General features: G+C 44.2%; 1 protein-coding gene across 2 annotated transcripts; it reads left to right on the plus strand.

The window, feature by feature from the left end:
- The first annotated feature begins 388 nt into the window (after window positions 1-388).
- Window positions 389-18,225, plus strand: xrn1 (5'-3' exoribonuclease 1). Of its 2 annotated transcripts, none has more exons than XM_034555258.1 (41): window positions 389-617; window positions 1,715-1,947; window positions 2,576-2,673; window positions 3,177-3,286; window positions 3,379-3,489; window positions 3,573-3,658; window positions 3,763-3,850; window positions 4,025-4,193; window positions 4,410-4,477; window positions 5,151-5,288; window positions 5,377-5,525; window positions 6,085-6,174; window positions 6,494-6,650; window positions 6,794-6,913; window positions 7,018-7,187; window positions 7,473-7,590; window positions 7,747-7,842; window positions 8,378-8,481; window positions 8,828-8,962; window positions 9,165-9,327; window positions 10,456-10,569; window positions 10,706-10,804; window positions 10,899-11,014; window positions 11,341-11,487; window positions 11,748-11,837; window positions 12,047-12,182; window positions 12,265-12,321; window positions 13,446-13,578; window positions 13,660-13,729; window positions 13,920-14,106; window positions 14,211-14,303; window positions 14,413-14,484; window positions 14,657-14,701; window positions 14,910-14,990; window positions 15,503-15,640; window positions 15,750-15,876; window positions 15,987-16,159; window positions 16,550-16,666; window positions 17,004-17,109; window positions 17,201-17,394; window positions 17,688-18,225. In XM_034555258.1, exons 1-41 carry the CDS (start codon window positions 543-545, stop codon window positions 18,024-18,026), a joined length of 5,112 nt encoding a protein of 1,703 aa, XP_034411149.1. In that variant the 5' UTR covers window positions 389-542; the 3' UTR covers window positions 18,027-18,225. The 2 variants fall into 2 exon arrangements, with proteins under 2 accessions (XP_034411149.1, XP_034411151.1); XM_034555260.1 differs by having other exon boundaries at window positions 15,990-16,159.
- Window positions 18,226-24,197: the final 5,972 nt, after the last annotated feature.

The raw sequence follows: 24,197 nt of genomic DNA on the forward strand, positions 1-24,197 counted from the left end.
ATTAGTGCGAGTTTATCAAGTCATATGATGTTAAACATAATTTCATTCAAGACAGGTATGAGTAAGATAGATAGATACTGTATTCATCCCCAGGGGGAAATTAATGTGTAGCAGCAACAAACAAGGTTACAATATATACAATACACTCAAATTAAATTTAAAAAGCAATGCCAAGATTATGACTTTTGAAAAATTGCAATATTGTTGGCTTAGTATCTTGTGGTTTTCTGTTTACATATTTTAATTTTTCATATATTTACTTATTTTGTTTCTGTAGTGAGGGAGAAATTGAAACAAACAAACAAGAACGGAACGAGTGTTCTCACAGTAGCGGCGGAGTGATTTAGCAGACGGACCACGGACAACTAGCTTAGTTAGCGGCCGACGGAAACAAAACCGGACCCCCCCTCCCCCCCCAAAGCAGGTTCTCATGTTACCCAGAGAAACCGTAGCCGTATCCAGTTACCCGCACAGCTAAACGCCTCCTCTCAGCCCGGACTGTTTACTGATTTAACCCACAGGTCGAGACTTTCGTGGCGAAGATGGGAGTGCCGAAATTTTACCGATGGATCTCGGAGCGCTATCCTTGTCTCAGTGAAGTTGTCAAGGAGCACCAGGTAGAAAACCAAGGATGGAATGTTGTTAGCTTCAGGAGCCTCTGCTGCCGATAGCCGCGGCGCTAGCTTAGCTAGCCGGCGGCTATCAGCGAGCTAAGTATGAGGTTCGCGGTGGGCCGTGGAATAAAATGCTCACCAATGCTTGGCGACGGGACACAGCTCTTGACGACCCCTCATGAGCAGCCTTATTTAATTACACGCAATAAAGCTAACGTTAGTCTTTTACCGAATTACAAGACTAACTCGCTTCCTGTGTCGCTACCGTCTAGCTTACGTGGAACGTTACACAGAGACAACGTACATTCAAGTTCCCACGGTACTACCGGGCTGTTTGGGCTCTTTGTTGGGGCTGAAACATTCAGAAACAACCCCCCCCCCCCCCACACACACACCACACCACACCACACCACACCACATTAAACCCCGCACGGTCAGCTGAGCTCACCAACTTTACGCTCACAAGAGGGGGAAGTGGAGAGGAGAGGCTGAAGCTAACGTTAGTCGCCAGCTAGTTAGTTTACAGCCACCTTGCTCTGAAACGCGAATGTGGTTGTTTTATAACGCAGTCATTCTGCCCGTCAGGCCGTATCTGCTCCAGCTTATACTAAGGGGGAGTTAGTTAACCGTACATTATGGGGGTTGGTGGAACTGACTTGGTTAGCGAGCTAGTTCCCAGAGGAGTAAAGCAGATGGTGTTTCAGAGCTCCAGCAGCAGTTTCATCAGCTGGACGTGGCTGTGTCACTCATTGCGTACGTCAGCTTTGACGCGTTTAAGACAATAACAACATACTTTTAAAAAGCTGGCAGCTTGGTATAGGATGGATATGGGGAAGATGTTGTGTGCCTGTCTCTGACACTTAAGGTCACTGCACAGCTCAAATGTCATTTTGCCTCTTTTACTCCGGTCTGAATGTCAAGGGAAAGAGAGTTTCGGTTCTTCGTGTGTATCAGGCTGGAGGAGACCACTACATGAGTTGACCCTTTCTCTCCCCCAATCTGCACTGCAATATATCTGTTTGCTGCTGAGAGATCTCCAGACAGCCGGGGAACAATTTATGACGCATCGCCTTTTCCTTTTTGTTCCTTTCTTTCTTCAGATTCCAGAGTTTGACAACCTCTATCTAGACATGAACGGGATTATCCACCAGTGCTCCCACCCGAACGACGAGGATGTCCACTTTCGCATTTCCGAGGAGAAGATCTTCGCGGACATCTTCCACTACCTGGAGGTGCTCTTCCGGATCATCAAGCCTCGCAAGGTCTTCTTCATGGCGGTGGACGGTGTGGCGCCGAGGGCAAAGATGAACCAGCAGAGAGGAAGGCGATTCAGGTAGAGAGGGGGGGCGGGGGGCAGCAAAACACAGACATTATCTCCTCTGTTTGTGTGTGTGTGGTGATACCCGGAGTAGGGTCAACCGGGGTCATCTGACCGTGCTCCATGAACTTGATCCAGACCTGATTTTAGTGTTGTTGTGCCTGTCTGGCGTTTGTTTTGAACACATAAACATAGGATTACGTCATTTTTCTCTTACATTATTTTTCACATTTATAGTTTATATTTAAATATGCAAACTTGCAGCCCTGTCACCTGGAAATCCTCCTCCTCTTAGCCTCAAAGACAGTTCAACGTGATTGTTCAGTTTAGGTTGTTGCAGTAGCTTTTCTTTTCTTGCGAGGACCAAATGAAGACCAATGGCATTGCAATGAACACAATGTGTACAACGTGGAACATTCTCTATTTACTGATCTGATCAAGACGACGAATTTTGCGAATGCATTCTGCCTAGTGTCTGGTGTAATTCAGAGACATTTGTGGCGCAGCCTTACACGGCGGAATGAGCCTCCAGACACTTGCTTTGGTAAAGACGGAATAAACCAGACTACAGGCTGAGACTGTGAATCTCATCTGCTTTCTCTCTCTCGCTCTCTCATATCTGTGTGGGTCTCTGTGTGTCCAGGTCAGCCAAAGAAGCAGAGGACAAGATCAAAAAAGCTCTGGATAAAGGAGAGGTGCTTCCGACGGAGGCTCGCTTCGACTCCAATTGTATCACTCCCGGTAGGAAAGGCTCTGAAGCTTCACACAAAGCCAACATCACAAGTCCGGGAGATCTGTTTTTCTAACCCTTCCACATTAACAGGAAAACATCTCTAAAAATATATATTTTTTCAAAATGCATTTCTCATCACATGTTTGAGAATTGTGAAACGGGTTTATTTTAGACTCTCTTCCCCACCCACTCTGACTTGGAACGTGCGTGTCAGAGTTCCTCTTAACTTGCTTTGCAGTTTCATCGCTCTCTTTGCTTCGACCTGTTCGGTGTGCTTCATACACACTCTGGGGCGTTTGCTTTTTTCATTTTCTTTTGGCTCGGATTGTTTTGGTCGGTGCGAAATCGAACTGGTGCAAACTAAACTAACGCTTCCCAGTGAGCGTCATCCGTGGCGTGAAAGCAGTCGTCCACAGGATTTCTACATCACGTAAAATAAAACACATATATGTGACTGATAACCAGACATTTTTATGTAAACATTTCTTTTAATCAATCATCTATCTTCCAGGCACCGACTTCATGGCAAGACTCCAGGAGCAGCTCAAGTATTTCGTCCACACCAAGGTCTCTGCCGACAGGCTGTGGCAGAACGTCAACGTCTACCTGTCTGGTCACGAGGTGCGTCAGCGGCCGCTCCAGTTAATATGGCTTCCGATGTCTCTTGTGCAACGTGTGCATTTATCTTCTCTCCCCCCTTTCCCCCTCCGCAGACTCCAGGCGAGGGAGAGCACAAGATCATGGAGTTCATTCGCTCTGAGAACACCCAGCCGGGTCACGACCCCAACACCCGGCACTGCCTATACGGCCTGGACGCTGACCTGGTAGGGCTCTTCGATCGGGGGGTGCATCATCTCTCAAACCCCCCCCATGTGGATGCTGACGCTGTCTCCCCTCTGTGTCCTAGATCATGTTGGGTTTGACCAGCCACGAGCCAAATTTCTCCCTGCTCAGGGAAGAGGTCCGCTTCGGAGGAAAGAAAAACCAGAAAAGGTCTTCAGTCTCTTTTTTGTTGTTTTATTACACGTGTTTTTGTTTACTTGTCTTTCCCGTTCCACCAGTTTAATTTCTTTTCTATGGACCCTTATTTCTTTTAGAATAACGGCTCCAGAGGAGACAACTTTTCACTTGCTTCACTTGTCTCTGATGAGGGAGTACATTGACTATGAGTTCTCTGAGCTCCGGGTGAGAGAGAGACACACACACACACACACACACTATTAGGATCATCATGAACAGTCTTCTCAACGTCTGTGAAGGTTTTAATAGACGTTTTTGTGCCTTTAAAAAAAAAAAATAATAATCCATGTTGCCGGATTGGATATCTTCTGATTATGTTTATTCTTTCTTTTTTTTCAGAATCATATCGGTTCTCATTATGATTTGGAGCGAATAATAGACGACTGGATCCTCATGGGCTTCCTAGTGGGGAACGATTTCATCCCTCACCTCCCCCACCTTCACATCAGCCACGACGCTCTGCCGTTGCTGTACAAGACCTACATCAGGTCTCTGCCCACGATGGGGGGTGAGAGACGCGCGTCCTAACTTCCCACTTATCTGTTAATAATCGTTCAAATGTTCAGTGTAAATATATAAATAGGTGTTTATCATGGTCTTTGGAAGCCGTTTCAAGGGTTGCTCACATCAAATCGTCTGTACAATGTAGAAACATGTTCTGCGTCCTATGATTTCCACCTCGCTTGTAAGAAAAACCCAAACGGACTCCTGTTTTCTGACTCAGGCTACCTGAACGAGAACGGCCACCTGAACCTGAGGAACTTTGAGAAATACATGGAGAAGCTTGCTGAGGTGAGGCAACACTGTACACAGATCCACTTTTTGACATGCATTCTTTTCAACTTACGCCTTTTTATATAGGAATTGATATTCATTTAGTTTGGCTTTGGATGATGCTGAATAATGTTATTTACAAAGTGAATTCAACTATATAAATGGGGCACATGATTAACATTATTGAAAACTGTAAAAAAAAAACTGAACAACCCAGAATCTTTCAAAATATTAAAGTGGCAAGAGACAACTTTTCAACCCCTTTTTGTATTTCCTTCCAAATCTGCTCAACACACAACCCCTAAGCGTTATGCTAACAAATCGCACATGATGACATCTTTGCTGATCATACAGTGATCATATTTATACAGTAACTTTCTCCTATGTTTTCCCAATACATTCTTCATAATATGTATTCATTTAAAACATAGACGTTCTTATTTACATGTGCAAGTGTGTATATAAAAAGACATTACAACTCTACAGTGTGAAATGAAATTGCGTGTTTTTTCTAAATGCATGATTTCCCCGCCCCCCCTTCTTTCCTTCCTTCCTTCCTTCTTTCCTTCCTTCCTTCCTTCCTTCCTTCTTTCCTTCCTTCCTTCCTTCCTTCCTTCCTTCCTTCCTTCCTTCCTTCCTTCCTTCCTTCCTTCCTTCCTTCCTTCCTTCCTTCCTTCTTTCCTTCCTCCAGTTCGACCGGGAACATTTCAGTGAGATCTTTGTGGACCTGAAGTGGTTTGAGAGTAAAGTCGGTAACAAGTATCTGAACGAGGCGGCCGGACTAGCAGCAGAAAAGGAAGCTGCCAGCAAAGCCGCCAACAAGAACAAGGTCTGCTGTTATGTCAAACTGTGACTGCACATATTTTTATATATATCAATTATTTATTGCTTGTGAGTAATAACGTGTTTGTGTGTAGGATTTGACCTCGTCAGAACGAGTGATTGGAGAAGGAAAAGGAGGCGTGGGCGACGACGAGGAAGAGGAGGAAGATATGTTTGAAACTGAGTTCAGACAGTACAAGCGCACCTACTATATGACCAAGATGGGCGTGGATGTGGTGTCTGAGTGAGTGCATAGACCAACACGCATGCAGTGCATAGAGACAGCAAGACGCGACCGCATAGGGGGAAAAAAAATGCATAGAACGTCTGATCCTCGCACCACAATACCGATCTGCGATGTCCAAAAGTAACACATCAAGCGTCAGCCACCACACTGGCTATTAGCCCGATGACGCAATAGGTAATACATTTAGTTGTGATGGTCTCTACCTAGTCTCGCAGTAAGCCACTGCCATTTTCAGCAGAATCCCGGTAAAACTTTTTTTTTTTTTTACATATGTTTTTAAATCACAAACACAGAAATTAAGAACACAATGTTCTCCCTTTCCTCATACCTTGGTAGAGTGGTCTTGTTACACGAAACATTTCAGTTGTTTGAATACGTGTTGGCAGGTGCTTGTGTAGTTTACTCGCCCTCAGCTGTTCAGAAAAAAGATTTAGAGAAATGAATGGACATGTAAGGTCAAACATATTTGTCGATGTAACTTTATTTTTTCTTTTAACGGATATTTCATGCCCATACATCAACTTGCGAGCGAACCCTGAAATATTCTCATTTGCAGTGACTTTCTAGCCAAGCAGGCCAAGTGCTACGTGGAAGGTATCCAGTGGATTCTCCACTACTATTACCACGGGGTTCAGTCCTGGAGCTGGTGAGAACCTTTTATGTATTCTACATATTAGCCATTCGTACCTCACATCAACAAGTATGCTGTTTATGTCCAAGATGACCTCAAAGTGTTGGAAGCAAGTGTACTCTAGGGGTAATTCGGATTATGTTATGAATGTTCTTGAGAAGTGAGGGCGTATCGGATAGCTTGAGCTTGAATACAATGTGGAAAGTAATGCAAAAAAACATTAATTTATAGTTGAGGACGTTGGTAAGAGCATGTTGCTCGCTTTCCTTCCTCTGCTCCCATCCTTTTGTTCAATATGTAAATCATATTTAATAATGTGTGCCTGTCTGTTCAGGTACTACCCCTACCACTACGCCCCCTTCCTCTCCGACATCAAGAACATATCGGGGTTAAAGTTGACCTTTGACCTTGAGAAACCCTTCATGCCCTTCCAGCAGCTGTTGGCCGTCTTGCCCGCTGCCAGCATGGAGCTGCTGCCCGAGAGTTACAGGGTAACGCACTCGCTATCGCACACACACGATGCCGTGTGTACGCACACACGTGCAAGTATCGCAGAATGGAGCAAATATTAAGATTTGTGCAAGATCCAAAAGTGAAATATAAAAGTTGATCTTTTTTTCTTCTTCCGTTACAGCACCTGATGTCCAGTGAACTCTCCCCCATCATTGAGTACTACCCACTTGACTTTCAAACGGACCTCAATGGAAAGCAGCAGGAATGGGAGGCTGTGGTTCTTATTCCATTCATAGATGAGGTACACACACACACACACAGACACGGAGGAAAAACCCTCACGCAATGATGTTAAAAAGGCATACTCATATGTGTGTGTGTGTGTGTATGGTGTTTATTGAACAGAGGTGCCTACTAGCAGCCATGGACCCCTTTAATGACAAGATGACGAAAGAGGAGAAGGGCAGGAATCGTCACACAGAGTGTGCGGTCTACTCGTACGACTCCCAAAAGGACTTCACATACACCTCCAACCTGCCTCAGCTGTTCCCCGACATCGTCCACTGCCACGTCAGGTAGACACACACACACACACACACACACAGGGCATTCTAGTCATCTTCTATTCCCACAACAGAAATGTGTCACAATTTCTTTTCCATTTTTAAAAAAAGTTTTATCAAGGAATCCAGCTGGAGTGAAAGCTAGTGGGGCAATTGTTCGGTATTTGCAGCATTTGATTGGTCACGGTTTTCCTGTCACATTGCAGGTTCAGGAAGTAGCTTTTATTTATTTTGTTGGTGCGTGCTTTCTCACGCAATCGTCCGCTGCAGGTTGACCGTGTTGTTTGTGTGTCACAGGAAAACGGACATCCCTATGGACGCCTGGCACGTGGCGTTGGACCACGTCAGCAGACGCTTCGACCGCTCAGCTCTGTACTTCTGTGGCTTCCCCACGCTGCAACACATCAAACACAAGGTTGTGTGTGTGTGTGTGTGTGCGTGTGTGTGTGTGTGTGTGAGAATATACAGGGTCTAATGGAGTAGTAGACTACCTGGAAGGAGAATGATTAAGAATAATGTCCACTTTCTTTTTCCCCTTTTGTCTCTGTCTCCATGTCGCTCTCTTTTCTAGTTTTTCAAAAAGAAGAGTGGGGTGGTCGTGTTCCAGCAGAGCAGCAGAGGGGAGAACATGATGCTGGATATCCTCCCCAGCCAAGAAGGAGAGCCGGTGAGCTTCGACTCTCCTTATTAGAAGGAACTGAGACACCATGGCGTCCATCGGCTGAGCAGCCGCCGCCAGGGTGCTCCTGCCATACATGCTACGGCCTTTGACTTGTTTTTACTTCTGAGATCACTCCATTCTCTCTTCCAAATCCGAATTCCATTCGGGGAAATTAAATCGCACACTTTTAGGACCCTCCTTGGTCCAAACCTTTTCATATTGGCCTTTTTAAAAAGATCCACAATAAAACAAAGTTACAAAAAAACACAGCTGAAAATATTTAAAGCAGACTCATCCCTCGTGCCTCATGTTTGAAGTTGATCATAACAAAACAAAAATGTCTGTGCCAAAATCATTAACATTATCTATTAGTATTATTTTCCACTTTCACCAAGTTGAATTTTTTAAACCACATCCTGATTATGACCAAAAACGTGTACATTTTGTATGGATTTCAACCCTCCTTAATGTCCCTGTTGTTGTTTTTTATGGGGGGGGGGGGGCCACAATATTGAAATCCTTTCCCTCGCTGTCTCTTTAGGTTTGTGACCATGTTGCTCAACAAGTGCTGGGGAAGCCGGTGTTCGTCAACTGGCCGCATCTCGAGGAAGCTCGCATCATCGCAGTGTCGGATGGAAACGTCAAGTAAGAATTGGCACTCTGTCCAATAACTGATTTGATTATTTACAATCTGGAGAGATTCTACGCATGTATCAATAATCAGTGTATGAAGTTTTTACCATATTGGAGCCATCACCATGTTTTTATGGAAGGCATATTTCCCCCCCCCCACAGCTGAAATGAAAAAGAGTATGTTGATGGAGAAAAAAAGATGTATTTCTCGACAAATTTGACAGTGTCTTTACAATATCGTCCGACGACTCCTCGGCCACAATCTGTCCGACTGCAGCGTGCGCGTCCGCTAGCGCAGACTCCGGCGTCGTGTCTGCGTGAAGCACACTCAGTGGAGTTGTTTTTCCCTGTTTTGCAGGTTCTGTCTAGATGAACCACCCGGTGTCCAACGTGTGTATGACAGGCCCTCCACTCCTCCCCCCACCAAAGTCACCTGCCCCTCTGACAAGGAGCAGAAGGACTGGGTGAAGGATGTGCAGGGACTCACGGAATAGTAAGTCTCCATGAGCACGGCTCGTCTTTTAAGACAATTTCTTCGTAATGTTGTTTTGGAAGTGTGTTGCGGCCGTTTGTTCTCGGGGGGGGGGGCTAAGTGGCAAAGATAAAGCGTGACCTCCCGGCCATATTTCACGTGTGTGTGTGTGTGTGTGTTTGTGTGTGATTCGGTTCTTTAAAGTGATTTGTCTTCCTCCCAGTTTCGTGAAGAGGAAAGGCATCATGGTGAACGACACGTCGGTGGTTTTGTACGGCCAGTTGTTGTCGGGAAGGAAATACATCCCCAAAGCCAACGGGGTGGTGGAACTTGAGAAACAGTGGTCCAAGCAGGTCCTCCCCTTCGCCTATCAGACCATTGTTAAGGTACACGCACGCCAGAAATGGATTCACGGGTCAGAGTCATTGGGGCCTGTGACCAAGCGAGCACCATGAATGCAATATGTTTTAAATCCAAAATACAAACCTGGATCCGTAGCGGTACTCGGCAGCCGTGGGTCTTTATGCTGAGCTGTAGTGTTTTCCACGAGGCAGCAGGGTCGCTCCACAGCAACTCGCCGAGAGCGCCCAGTTCATGCCATGAATGAAAAGAAATAAAAAAATCCCGAGATCCAATAGATCTGCTCCAAATATTTTTTTCAGTTCTGACTTTTTAGTTTTAGTTTTTGCATTGTAAGCGTCACTAAATGCTTTTCTTCTGTTTTACCGGACTGGGTTGAAGTTTTTCACATCCAAGAACCCCCGAGAATAATTTGCAACAGTATTAAATGGTATAACGGTATAATGGTGGTAACCATTTGCAGCCATTTTAGATTCTGTGTTGTAGTAATATAGTTCCATCACATTCCAAGTCATTTAGTCCTTCATAAAAGTGCCACATGTTGCTACATTAGAGCTTAGGAGCTGACGAAGTCTTTTAGTTTTTTATAAGATAATAATACTAATAGCTTTATTTATATGACCGCTTTTTGAAACGGTCTTTGTCAAAAGCATTGACGGACCAAGCAAAGCAAAAGCAGGTTAACAGACAAAATAACCACAGAAAACCAAACGGTGAATCCAAACTAAAGCAGTTACAATAGATGAAACAATAAGAAAACACCTCGATACAATAAACAGAAATAAATTAAAATGCCATAAAACTCAAAAACATTAAAAAAAAATACCAGTACATAATCAAATTAAATTAAAAAAAAAGGTTTTAAAAAGTGATTTCAAAGAGATTGCCGATACTGCCGGCAGGTCGTTCCAAAGCCGAGCTGCCCTGGTGGCTAAAACAAGCTCACCTTTTAGTTTAGAGCCGTGAATTGGTGAGTCTTCGAAGATATACAAACATGCTGCTAATTATGTGAGCAGTGTGTTAGAAAAGCAAATGATGCATCCATATATTGATATTTCCGGGGGGACATCTTGCTAACTGACACTGCTGAAGACACCCCTTTCCCCCGTGTCTCTCAACTCACCCGTTTTCCCCGTTTGCCGTCGTCCCTCCAGGACATCAAGGCCTTCTACTCGTCGGTGACCTGCTTCAAGAGCTTAGACGAGCTCTTCCCTCTAGCAACCACCGTGTTCATGGTGGGGAACCCGTACTACGGCGCCGTGGGCGAGGTAAGGGGCCGCCGTCCTGCAAGATTCGCCACGCGTTCTCTTGGTTATCGTGTGCCATTTGCGGAAAGCGGCGCCGGCTCGACTATATAAATGTCTCCTCCTGAATCTCCGCCCCTCTTTGTTCCTCGCTCCACAGGTGCAAGACTCGAGCGACGTCATCAAAGACGGGCGGGTGCGGGTGGTCTTCAATGTGCCGCACGAGCCACAGCTGGAGCTTCTGATCCAGAATCAGCACGTAAGAGACCACCATGTGCCATGCGATTCCACTGATGTAACCCCCCCCCCCCCCCCCCATTTGTGCCTCACGTGCGCTTTCTTTCACCCCGCAGAAGTACTGTGTGAAGTACAGCCCCGGGTACATTCTGGCGTCTCGGCTCGGCATCACCAGCTACCTCGTGTCCCGCTTCTCGGGAAGCATCTTCATCGGTAGAGGCTCCAAGAAGAAGTGAGCGGTTCTAGCTGGGATGCACGGGATTCATTTACGTTTGGCTATTCTGATGTTTACATCTTCTTTTCTTTCTTTTTGAAAAACATTTTTTACACTTTCATAGCCTGTTTTTTTAAAAAATCTGAAGCCTAATCGAACAAAATGATTGAGGGCATTTCGGACAGATATGGAAGTGAAAGTTCCGAAGGCATAGAACTGGAAGGCAGTGTTTCTGCCCATTTTTCTGTGTCGCGAAGGGTTTAGTTGGTTCCACTGGTCAAAACCCTTTTATTTCCTCTGCCGTCCTGCTGTGCACCAATGTTTGCCCCCTTCACTGTTCGCAGCCCCTGTGGGGAGCAAAAAGCTAACGTTGGCCTCAACCTGAAGTTCAACAAGAAGAACGAGGAGGTTCCTGGGTACACCAAGAGAACGGAAAAGGAGTGGCTCTACTCTTCGGCTGTGGAGGAATTGCTGGCGGAATACCTGGACAGGTAAACAGAAGAATCTGTGTGAGAACATTAATGTGATAGTTAGAATTTATAGAAGTGGGCCTTTTATGAGGTACTTATCCACAGTCGGTGTATTACTAGACGGCTCAGTAATGGAAAAGAGCAGAGATAACTGCTTGGGTTCCAAGATGAAAAGGTGAACATATTTTTGATATAGTGTACACAGCAGACGGGGTAAACATGTTTAGTTAAAAGATGCACTATTGCAACATTTTTAAATTGTTTATGTAATGCTTTTCTAGATTTTCTGAAGTCTTCAACTTGGTGTCCAGAAACAGTCATGACGATGTTTTCTATGAAGATGACGTCTGGCCTGCAGAGGACCAGAACGGGTAATAAAATACACACACACACACACACACACACACACACACACACACACACACACACACAGGAGCATTTCCTCTTGCCGTACCTCCTAATGAACCTTTCTCAGCACTCGCAGTTTGAACAAACTCGTTAACTTCTGAATTCCCTGAAAGGATGTTGTTCTGATCGATGATCTCTCCCCCCCCCCCCCCCCCCCCCCTTCCCCCCGCAGTGCGGAGAAGGTCGGTGAGATCACCTCGTGGTTGAAAGGTCACCCGGTGAGCTCCATCGGCAGGACGTCGTGTGACCTTCAGGTGCTGGACTCTGCCATCGTGGAGAGGATCGAGGATGCGGTGGAGAGGGCCAAGGTGACATTGACGCGCCGCATTCAAAGCGGGCTCAAACCGCAGCACCACTCACACCCATTCACACCCCCTCTCTTTGTCTTAGGTGAAGAAGAGCACCAAGAAAGTCCGCGTGACAGTCAAGCCTCATCTCCTCTTCAGGGTGAGTGTGTCATGTGTGTATATACAACATATCCATATGTTTACCTTTTGGCTGATTTCTCGCACGTCACGAAAAATCTTCCAACAAAGTAAATTGAGGCCTTAGGTGAATTTCTATGAGTGTCTAAAAAGAAGAATGGAAGAGCTTTAAAAAAAAAAAATCCTGCAGTCATGGACATCATACTCGCTTTAACAATATTACTCACTGTTACAATTATGGTGTTGCTAAGCTAATACATGAATGGTGTTTGTAGTTTTTAACTAAAAAGAACACTGACAATTGAATTGAAATTGATTCGCTTTGCTTTTTGTAGAGAAAAAAGATAGAAAGTATTTTAAATATTTCCATCCCCATTCAAAAATGTATTCATCGTCGACAAACATTTTCTCTTTTGCTTCCGTCTTCTGTGGTTTGTAACTTCAATGTATTTTGGTTTGGGACCCTTGCTTGGAAACGTTGGTGGATTGTCTCACATACACACAAAATTAATTGTGACGATAACTTATAGAGAACTATTCAGTTCAGTCCATTAGCTAAACTCAGGCTATGGACGTTTTATACATGTCCAAAATGACATGTAATTGTTAGGTATACTGTAAAACCTGACCATTTAGGATAATCAATGGTGTTGCATCGGTCATTATTATTGTTATCGTATTTTATCATTATTATTGTTATCATATTTTATCATTATTGTTGATGTCCTTGTATTGAAGGCTATGAATCAAATATTATAAACGCATAAATCAGAAAACCAGTAGAATGAATCTCAGCATATACAGTAACGTGCTCCTTTGGCGCCACCCGGAGGAAAGGTGACCACATTGTAAGTGTTCACTGTTTTATTATTGTGAAAGCAACAGTTACGGCAATGGATTTGAGGATTGTGTTTCTGTTTTTATGCTTTCATCCAAAAATGAAAGTTGGCACACCAAGTGTCGGCCTGGATGTAAAGGGAAAAAAATCGTCAACTAATATTCTGTGTTTTTTAATTCAAGGCTATACTACTAATAATAATATTAATATTTTTACCAAATAATGAATAGTACTGATTGTTGAGCCCTGCATATATACACTAACAAAGTATTGATCGTGTGTGTGTGTGTGTGTGTGTGTGTGTGTAGCCCTTGGAGCAGCAGCAGGGAGTGGTTCCGGACCCGGATTCAGAGTACCGCCTGTTCGACCGAGTCATCAACACCAGGGAGAGCTTCTCCGTCCCTCTGGGACTCCGGGGAACCGTCATTGGCATCAAAGGAGGTGAGGACGTCTTCATACCGTGAACATGTGCACGAGCTAAAAGGACACGCTTTGACATCCGGTCTGTCTTTGTGCCTTCAGCCGAGCGCGAGGCGGAGGTCCTCTACGAAGTTGTCTTCGATGAAGAGTTTGCCGGAGGTCTCAACATCAGGTAATCTGCAGTGTGATCGTGGTGCTGCATTATTTCATGTCCAACAGAGCAGAGCATAATGTTGGAAACACACCAGGAGCGCATAATAATAATAATTCTATATGGGTAATATATTGGTATCTAAGTAAATGCCATCCCACTCTACATCAGAGTGATTTCCGACCCGGTCTCATGACTCCTCCCCCTTCAGGTGTACATCACCTCGCGGTTACCGCCTCCCGCCCTGCGCGCTCATCAACCTTTCCCACGGAGCGCGAGTGGATCACAGTTCCCATAAACTCACCGCCATCGTCAAACCTCAGCCGGCCACGGCCGCCAACTTCAACTCCCCGCGGCAGCTGAACCACTCTCCACGGTCGCCCTTCACGTCGACACAGGTAAGGGCGGAGCCGCGCCCCACACGTACCCATTTTGTGTCCCACCGCGCCATTTCTTTCCTCTTACTCCCCTTTCGTTCTGCTCCGCCGCTGCACTCCTGCAGCATAACAATAAACACGGTGTGGTGAAGGCAGCCTCCCAGGGCAACAACAGGAACTCTCCCTCTAAGGGTCCTGTCCAGAAACAACAGGCCAAGGTGAGCGTGGGCTCCTCTGTGTGTGTGCACGGGCCCTTTTTAACCATGCGATCTTACTAATGTACACATTTGTTTTGTTCTCATCTTTTGTCTGTCTCCACTCCTCCAGGAGTACACTAATGTGTGGCAGTCTCTGCAGAACTCTGGTCCTCCTCTCAAGCCTCCTGCTCACTGGCACAATGTACGTCTGTGTGTGAGAGGCCCATTTGAATAGATATTGTGAATGAGAAGGGACTAATATTGCACCATGGTGTTCATATTAGTTGGCATGTTTGTTGTGGTTTGAGGTTTGCAACCTTCAAGCATTTGATATTGTGAAGATAATAGAACACTTTGTGTGTTTCCAACTCTAGGAAGGACTTTCCCAACAGGGGAAGAACCAGCAGTCCAACAAAACCGTAAGTACACACGTGCTCAGACAACCATATATACAGTGTGTGTGTGTACATAAAATATACATTATTATATATGTGTATGTGTACACGTTTGTGTACAGTGCGATGTACTTGCATGATTTCATTGGAAGCATGTTATATTTACACGTGTGTGTGTGTGTGTGTGTGTGTGTGAATATGTAGCTAGAATAATGGTGTGTGTACTTTGCAGGCCCCAGTTGCCGGAATCAGACTGTTGAAGAAAAATGAAGATGCCAACTCCCTTTTCCCCCCTCAGAACACGGCCAATAAGGTACACACACACACACACACACACACACACTTTGAATGGCCTTTTCGATGACCTAGTTTTCTGCCGATCACTTGATGTGCGTCTTTGAGCTATAAAGGTTGTGAAGGTTTTCAGTGTCAGCCGGTAGCTTGTTGCTCCAAGTGTTGAGTCCTCAGTCCGTATGCTCGTGTAAACCACACATGTAAAACAGTAGCACGCATACAGTGTGGCGGCCATCTTACCCGGGTTTTAAACTTGCTGTCATTGGAACATATGGTGAACGTCCATCAATTGAGTCAACCGGCACGGGGTTTTTGATTTGATGATGAGGACTTGTTTTAATTGATGATGTTTTTTTGCAACGTTTAGCACCTTCAGCAGAACTCCTCGCAAGGTTCTGACTTTGATTTTTTTAAAAAAATCAACCTCCCATCTACTCTGCACTGCCTCGTTGAAAGGCATGTGGTTGTGAACGTACCCAGGCATAAAGGCGGTCCTTATGCTCCCTCATGTACATATTTCTCTCCCTTTAGGCTTCAACTGAGTTTGAGGACCTGATCGCCAGTCTTAATATCTCCAAGGGCAGCCAGCAGACGGCACCCCCTCCTGCTCCTCCACAAGCGCCCACCAGCCAAGCAGACGGCCCGTTGTCCCCGCAGTCCTTCGCCATGGTGAGTGTCGCATTACGGGACACCTGAAGAGATCTGGAAGGAATAAGAACCTGTGATCACATAGTAACGATACGATGCGGGGTTTGTTTGCTTGCTCTTGTTTCCGCAGAAGGGAACCCTGATGCTGAAGGAGATGCTGAAGATCGACGGCGCCGGAACAGGAAGTCCCTCCTCCCACGAGGCAACTGACAGCGGCGGCCAGCAGCACAACAGGCGACGGTCCTCCAAAAAACTAGGTACGTAACCAATTTGCTACACAACAGGTAAATGTACCACAACCAGATGTACAAACCCCTGTCTGTGTACAGATTAAACCATGTTCCCCCCCTTTCATCCCATTTTCCAGCAGCCAATATGAACGCCCCCTTCGGCGACAGCGCTGCAATAGCTTCCCCCTCATTGGCCGGCTCTGCCAACCTCCCCAACGCCGTGCTGACCAGCAAGGTGTCGGAGCTGGCGTGCGTCTGCGTGGGGTTGGGAATGGCTCCCCCCGACTTCAGCTTCATAGGCAGCAGACAGGTTGGTCTAAACACTGTTTTGGGTGCTCATCTATGGCCGCATGCGTTAAGGATCTCTCATGGTTGCATAGGACTCACGCTTTCTCAGAAGTCCTTTTATAGCCAGTTAGATGTTGCTGTTGCCTGGCGGCTCCTTACTAGCTATTCTTAACCTTCCTCTGATCAGTAGAGGCCACAGGCAAAACGTTTTAATAACAGCTAACATGACTACACACAGCGCTGAGGCCAGAAACCGCTATTCTGTACATTTAAAGAAAATAATACTAATTGTATTCAGCATTAACCTCACGTTTACACTGGTGTTTTGAAGCCTCAACGTGTGCGCGTGCATTATTTATATACAGTATGTGTACGTATACATGCATATGATTCCCTTACTCTGTCCCCACAGGGTCACACATTCGTGTGTCAGGTGAAGCTGTCCAACGGGTTGATGGTTCACGGTCCGCAGTGCCAATCAGAAAGTGATGCCAAGGAGAAAGCTGCCTTCTTCGCCCTTCAAAGACTGGTACGACACACACACACACACACACACACACACACACACACACACACACACACACACACACACACACACACACACACACACACACACACTGAGCGAGACAGTTAAGTCATAGACGCCACTAGTTGGAGCTGACTTTATTTTGTCACTTACCTCTCGGCGTGAGGATACTCCAAGAAAAGAGAGAAAGAATATTAACAATTACACTACGGAATCATTTGTCATACCATTGAGCTATTGCTTCAAGGTTTCCTCTAACAAATTACTTTTGAAATTGTGAATGTTCATAACCCGGTTTTATAGTTCAGATCTCTGTCTGTGTCCTCCTGCTAATCTGTAGAACTCAGTGGGCACTGGCTTCCCCCTCCCACCTCCTCTATACCCGGGAATGGGTCAGATACGACCCCCGACCTTAGGACCAATGACCCCCGTCTACAACCAACAAGGTCGGTCTTCCTCTCCTTCCTTCAGAAGCAAAGGGTTACATCTACAATTCCTCGCTTCATTTGAACCTCCTCCGTGTGCTTTGTCCTCCAGGCGCTTTGCTGCTGCCCCCCCAGGGTTACGGCCCCGCCCCACTGTGGGGAATGCCGCTGCCTCCTCCCCACCACCCCCTCCTCCAACAGAACCAGCCGTTCTTCGGGCCAACGGGAACCTTCCCCGGTGCCGCCCGCCCCCAGCCTGCAACAGTGCCGCCCATTGGCTCACACAACCAGTTTATTCCGCTCCAGGTGTGTGACGTGTGCCGCATTCCTTCTCACGTCGGGTGCTGATCACACCCACGTTGTGCACTCCTCTCATGGCGTGCCACCACCTTTTTTAGCGGTTAAAAAATAATAATTGTGTGTGTGTGTGTGTGTGTATATGATCTTATGTCGTGGCTTAATCCAGGCTCCTGTCTCAGAGAGAGAGAGAGAGAGAGCAGTTCTTTTCATTTGATCGTCCACACCAGTAGTGTCGCATCTCGGTGTGAGCAGCCCCCCAATGCTTCACGCGTGGTAACCCCGCCCCTTTTTCCGAACAGGTGACGAAGAAGCGAGTCTCGGCCAACAAAAAGAGCCAGGACACGCGGGAGTTCTACAGCGCCGCCCACACCGTGTCCAGAAACCAGACGCACAAAGCCCAGAACCAGCCCTTCGACCACTCACTGGCTCAGGGTGAACCACAGCCGCACCAGCACGCCGCCAACAGCCACCACTCCCCGGCGAGTCCCGGCCCGGCGGACGCCGCTTCCGCGACGGCAGCCCCGCACACACCCCCTCGGCAAAACATCCCAGTGACGGGCCACACCCCCAGCTCCTCTTCCAAGAGGAAGCACAGAAAGTTGGCTGTCAACTTTGAGGCGGCTAAAGTCTCCGAGTGATGAGCGTGTGTGTGTGTGTGTGTGTGTGTGTGTGTGTGTGTGTGTGTGTGTGTGTGTGTGTGTTGTGCATGCGCGCTTGTTGTTTTTAAGCTGCTGTTTTAAAGCCTGACTCAGCATCTCTGATCAACCTCACCAGTGCCACCGTTTCGGTTCACAAAAAAAAAAAAGTTTTTACCGCTTCCCTTTTGAAACACGGCGACATTTCATCAAAAACAAACTCCTAAAGTTGTGAAGAACACGATAGTTTTTCCTTCAATGGTGAAACGCTGCCCTTTTTTTTTTTTTTTTTTTTTAAATGGCCATCGTTTTCGTATAAATATGCATTTTAGAAAATTATCCCAGGCTCAAAAGAGGAGAGTGTCCGCTGCCCTTTTGGGTCTGGCCGGCTCAGGAGGCCCAACGCTAGACTCACGGTCCTCGACGTTGACCTCCACCCGCTGGATCTCGGTTCTCGGGGACTACTTCCTGCTTTTCCCTCGACGCCGTCCGCCTTTAGAAAACTAGTTTGACCTTCATGCGATGCCGTGTTTTTTTTGGCATCCTTTTTAATTTTTGCATGACAACGAGTCCTTTTGTCCCGCCCGTGCTCGTACGCACTGATCCGTATGTGGAGCGTCTGCTTCGTGGGGTTTGGATCGGCGCTGTTGATTTGAATGTTTCCCCTTTTTGTTTGCTCTTCCTGATCAAGTTTGACGGCCTATTTCCTGCAGATGTTTGATGCCTTGCTACGTTTTTTTTAAATTATTATTATTATAATTTTTTTTTTGTTGACTACACGGCCAAAGTAAAAAATAAATAGTTATGCGGAATTATGACGTGAGAATCAGTACACATGCACTCAAACATGCACCGTTATTGGACTGCCCCTGCAAACAGTCCAATTCCACCTACAGTGTTAAAATTGCCAGATTTTTTTTTATTTTTTATAAACTGAACCTTTTGTGGGGAAGTAATTCAATTTTTTTTATTTAAAGTTTAATTTTAATTGTCATTGTCTCCAAACTAATCTGACCGATGTGTTCAGTCACACCTCCAGGAGCCGTACTGCCATATTTCATAAGTAATCACGTTAATAGGTCCATGAATTTGATGACGGCTGATTTTAGAAAGTTCCCACGCAGCTGATGATCGCTGTCACAACTTAACCAACTGTCTGGGTTCAGTGCGAGGCGGAAAGAAAGAAGGCATTGATCTGCAGTCGTGTTGAAAATGATTTTGTTTTGTATCGACGATGCAGCCGAAGAGCGTCCCATTAGTTTGTGAGAGGAGGACTGGTGCACTCCCAACACTCCCAGTACGCATCTCAGTTTCTTTTTGGGGACGTTCCTCCAGGTCTCGGTTGATGACTTTTCTAAAGCTGCCGGGCTAATTTAAAATTCTCGGCTTTACTGTACATCTCGGTGCACATCTGGATTCATCTACATAAAGACACGCGATATAGAATTTTTAAGATCTTTCCTTCTTTCTTTTTTTTCGTCTTTGAAATTATGGATTTTTATCGATACCCTTTTTATCGGCAGTCTTGGGGTCTTTTCTAAGCTAATTATTGTTTAAATGCGTGCGTGCTGGAGCTCCTCGTGAAGTGTCTTTAGGTCGTCCTGGTTTTAAAGCACACGGGCGTAACCAGATGTTTAAGGCTGATGGCCCGGGGACTCGAAGGAGCTTTTACAACATTTTGGAAAGAGAAGCACACCTGTTGTATATCTTTCTCCTTTTTTTTTTTTCTTTGGGTAAATTAAACAACGTACAGAATTCTCAATATGAATAAATGACTTGCTGTTTTGATCCAGGAATGTGCTGTACATAACCATTTAATAAAGTACATCTTTTGTTACTCTGTGTGTCTCTTTTCTATATGCGACTTATCTTGGGAAGTCTTACTCGTAACTGTTCTGGTCCCAGTGCCTTGCTCAACGGCACCAGGTTGCAGAGAATACCGATCTGAAGACGGGTTCTTACACGCTGTTCTTTATCTTAACAGATATTATGTGCATGATATTTCACGCGTTTGTTGCTTTTATTCATGAAATCACCGTCAATATAATTTTGCTTTTTTGACAAGAAGTAGCGGGGAAAAAAAATCTTTTAATAATAAAGTGAAAACAGATTTTTACAAACTAGTGTTAATTAATAAAAAACATACACAAGGTAAAGTGAAAGATTGCATAAATATTGACCCCCTTCACGTCAGTATTTAGTGGGCGCACCTTTGGCTGCATCCCAACACTGGTGCCGACACATCTGGACACATCTGGACCCTGCAATGTTTCTCCATTGCTCCTGCTCAACAGCTCGAGCTCCGTCAGGTTGCTCGGTGTCCAGCCACACATTCTGGACTGGGTTGAGATCTGGGCTTCGACATTCCCCTCGTTGTCTTGGGAACCATTTCTTCTTGGCTTTTTGCTGGATGCTCGTGGTCGTCGTCGTCTTGCTGGAAATGAAATCTTCTGCCAAGTCGTAGTTCTCTTGCAGGCTAAGTCACATTATCCTCCAGGATTTGGTGATCTTGTTCTGCGTCTATCTTCACAAGCCTCCCGGAGCGTGGTGCTGCTTCACCGTGGAGACGTGACGGGTTCGGTGTTCCTAAACATAGCGTCTAGTTTGCAGCCATCTCCTGACTTCTTGAGTTGCTCTGCTCGGAGTGTTCTTCGGTCTTCGTGTTGCATTATTGCAGCAGGAATACTGATGAGAGGAGACTGGACCTCTTAATACGACAATCACATGACACGCATCAACTGCACTCGGGTGTTCTCCATCTCACTATTTGAATTAGGTCAGCCACTTAACGTGGGGAAATATTTATGCAAACACTTATTTTACATTATGTATTTTTAATTAATTGACATTAATTTGTACAAATCTTTTTTCGCTTTGACATGAAAAAAGCTTTCTTTTTTTTTTGTTGCAAATTCTTGTCAAAAAAAGCCAAATTACATTGACCATGATTTCATGTAGAAAAGCCACAAAAGGGTTAAACATCCAAGTGGGGTGAATATTTATGTTGAAGCCATTGTATGTCTGCGTCTATCTGTAAATCCAAATGGCCTAAAGTCTTTTCCTTTGACCTCGATGGAATACGTCGTGACCTTGAGGACGTGAGGGAGAATTCCTCAGCATCCAGGAAAAAGAGCACCACGCTGCTCAGAGGATCCACTCTCACTGCGTGACATCATCATGACGCGGGCGGGGGCGTGACCCTCGTCGTCTATGTGGGCGTCTCCCACCCTGATGCTCGTATGACGCAGTCTGCAAGAATGAAAACGCCCACCGGCTGTGAAGGAGTGATGCCTTAGCTCCTTCCTTCCTTCTGATGTCCCTTTACAATCACTCGACCGCTCATACCAATATTCGTTTATGTGCAGTATTAATTCAGCTGTTTAATATCAATATGTCCTATGGTCATAATGGGAATTCAACCATTCAGTTATTTTTTGGCTTTTTTTCCCTGTCATTGCACCCCCTATACATAAAGTCAAATAAATGATTACTTTACCAAAGTTGAAACTTAACAAAATGAATATAGGCCTCCAGTCGGAAAGTTTTATATGATAATTCATGAGTTAATTCTTTGAGTTATGGAGGTGTATTTCTTCCTACTGCTTTTTCAACATGTAATACTTATTCATCCATGTTATTTATTGCCATATTCAGTTTATATTATTTAGTTTTTTTGTTTAGTTTTTCACTTATTTGAAACCTGTTTGAAATAAATAAATAAATACGCATATACGATAATACAAAAATGATTTTAACTGTCCACTCACACTTATGGATTCATGTTAATAAATATATGACAAGATGGGCATATCCATCGTCTTTTGATGTAAAATGTTCATTATGACTTTTCTTTATTATTTTTGAATGACCCACCATGCTCTGATGGACACAGTGAAGGAAACTGAAGGAGTCACCAAATTAAAAAAACAAACACAAAATAAGACATTTATTCATGAAGCACCGTCAGTCAGTACAAACGTCCCCGTTCCTCAGGCTCGTTTGAACAATAATCATAATCAGGAAAACTACGCGGCCTCGTTATCATCTTGGAACTGCAGCTCTATCAATGTTTGGTGAGAGAAGAATCATTTAGTGTGTGTACAAAACCTACCTCTACAGTGTCAAAACAAAAACATCTCAACAATAACAACAAAAACAAACACACACACACACACACACACATATATATATACACATACATATGTATACATATATACATATGTATACATATATATATATCCAATGTATACATATATATATATATGTGTGTGTATATATACATATATGTATATATATATATATATATATGTATATATACACATGTATACACACATATGTATATATACATATGTATATATATATATATATATACACATATATATACATGTTACAATTTGAAAGTGAACGTGCTAGATTGTCACACTATGCTACTGTATAAATTAATTAAAAATCACACATTGATTTCAACTCTAATATTAATGCACTTATGTTAATGTTGACACTAATTTAATCATTTATTGCAAGCAGCAGGGCTAAAGTTCAGCAGAAAAATATCTATATTTTTTTAAGACATTCAATCTCTAATATTGGATTATGGGATGCCAATTAGTGATGAGGAAATGTAAACGAAACAGCATTTTCTGCACCATTCTACCGTTTATGAATAAATTCTTCATTATTTGTATGACGTGTGGATTCTAAGCGAGCTAAGAAACATGTTGGGAAACATGGCTTTGTTCTTTTTCTGTCTTTTTTTCTTCTTCTCCGTCTTGCGTGACTAATTTCTTTCATATTCGTATTAATATCTGCAGATTCAACGGTTAGAGAGAAGATATTAGTGGTAAAATGTTGTTGGTCAAATCCAGCCACTTCTTTTTTTAGGGGCTTTTCAGTCGCCTGAAAAAAAGACAAAATGGAGGAAATGTGAGTGATGCTGCGATTGGTTGACTTTGCTGGGAGCAAGTCATTTACATAAAAGTGTATTTACATATAAAAGATTACAAGAAGACGGACACCAAATAAAAAAAAGCTCTCTCATACACGTACAGTATGATTTTCTGTCCGGTGATAGTCTATTTAGACCGTTTACATTGTCAACAATCCAACTGTTTAAAATCCGAAACCAACAAATAACTCATCCAATTCAATGAGTGTTATGACATTGTTTTAAACTAATAAAAACATATCAATGAGCACATGTTCCTTCGTTACAATGAACATGCATGTAGTTTATTTAGACACCTGCCAGTAGTGCATCGGCTGTGTATGAATCCGCCACTCAAATAGGCCCCAGAGCCAATGCACTGCTTCTTCCTGTTTGCTATGAACTACAGTGCTCAGCTGCTTTGGGAAATTACTGAAATATATATATATATATATATATATATATATATATATATATATCTTTTACGATCTTCAGTATCGTATTGCCGCAGACAGGCGAGGGCTAACACATTGTTGGTTTTGATCTTTCCATGGGGTTTGATGACAATATTGGAAATATAGAATTTTACCGATAATGTTTTATTCATTGCATGTCCTAAAAACTCTGCTCTGTAGAGTAAATATAACAGCTGGGCCTAAACTTAAATACGGTAATGTTCTTTACCCACAATTCAGTGTTGTAGTCCTGTTGACTACGAATCATGACTCTTCCCGTGTACTTTACATCACAGCTATGTGCAGACAGTTTTCCTTTCATTCCTCTCCCTGGAGGAACATCATTTGGCAAATTAGTCCACAGTGTCATCAAGTCGGTATTACTCTCTTCAGAACCGGTTATTATTCACTTTAAAAGAAACCACCACTATGCAACGGTAACATAACAAACATATGATGCAGACTTGATGCTGGAGGGAAATGATACACAACCAATGGCTGCATGGAACTATAGCAACAAATATTCCACAAAAACAATGGTAATCTAAAACTATGGCATGCATTTGAAAGCGATCAGAACAACTACAGAATCCCTGAGAGGCAAGTGAGAAGAAAATGTATTCTGCTGATCCATTTTCTAAATCTGATCTCAATAATGTGTGCTTATGACTGGGTGGAAAAAAACACGTTTTGGCAGGATAATCCATCAGGATCATTTTCAGGATGAAGTTGTAGTTGTAATGCTCATTTTGTCCACGGGAGGCAGAAGTGAAACCATACCCAATGTTCTAAAAA

Source organism: Cyclopterus lumpus, chromosome 17 (genome assembly GCF_009769545.1).
Source record: "Cyclopterus lumpus isolate fCycLum1 chromosome 17, fCycLum1.pri, whole genome shotgun sequence".
Lineage (NCBI taxonomy): Eukaryota > Metazoa > Chordata > Actinopteri > Perciformes > Cyclopteridae > Cyclopterus > Cyclopterus lumpus.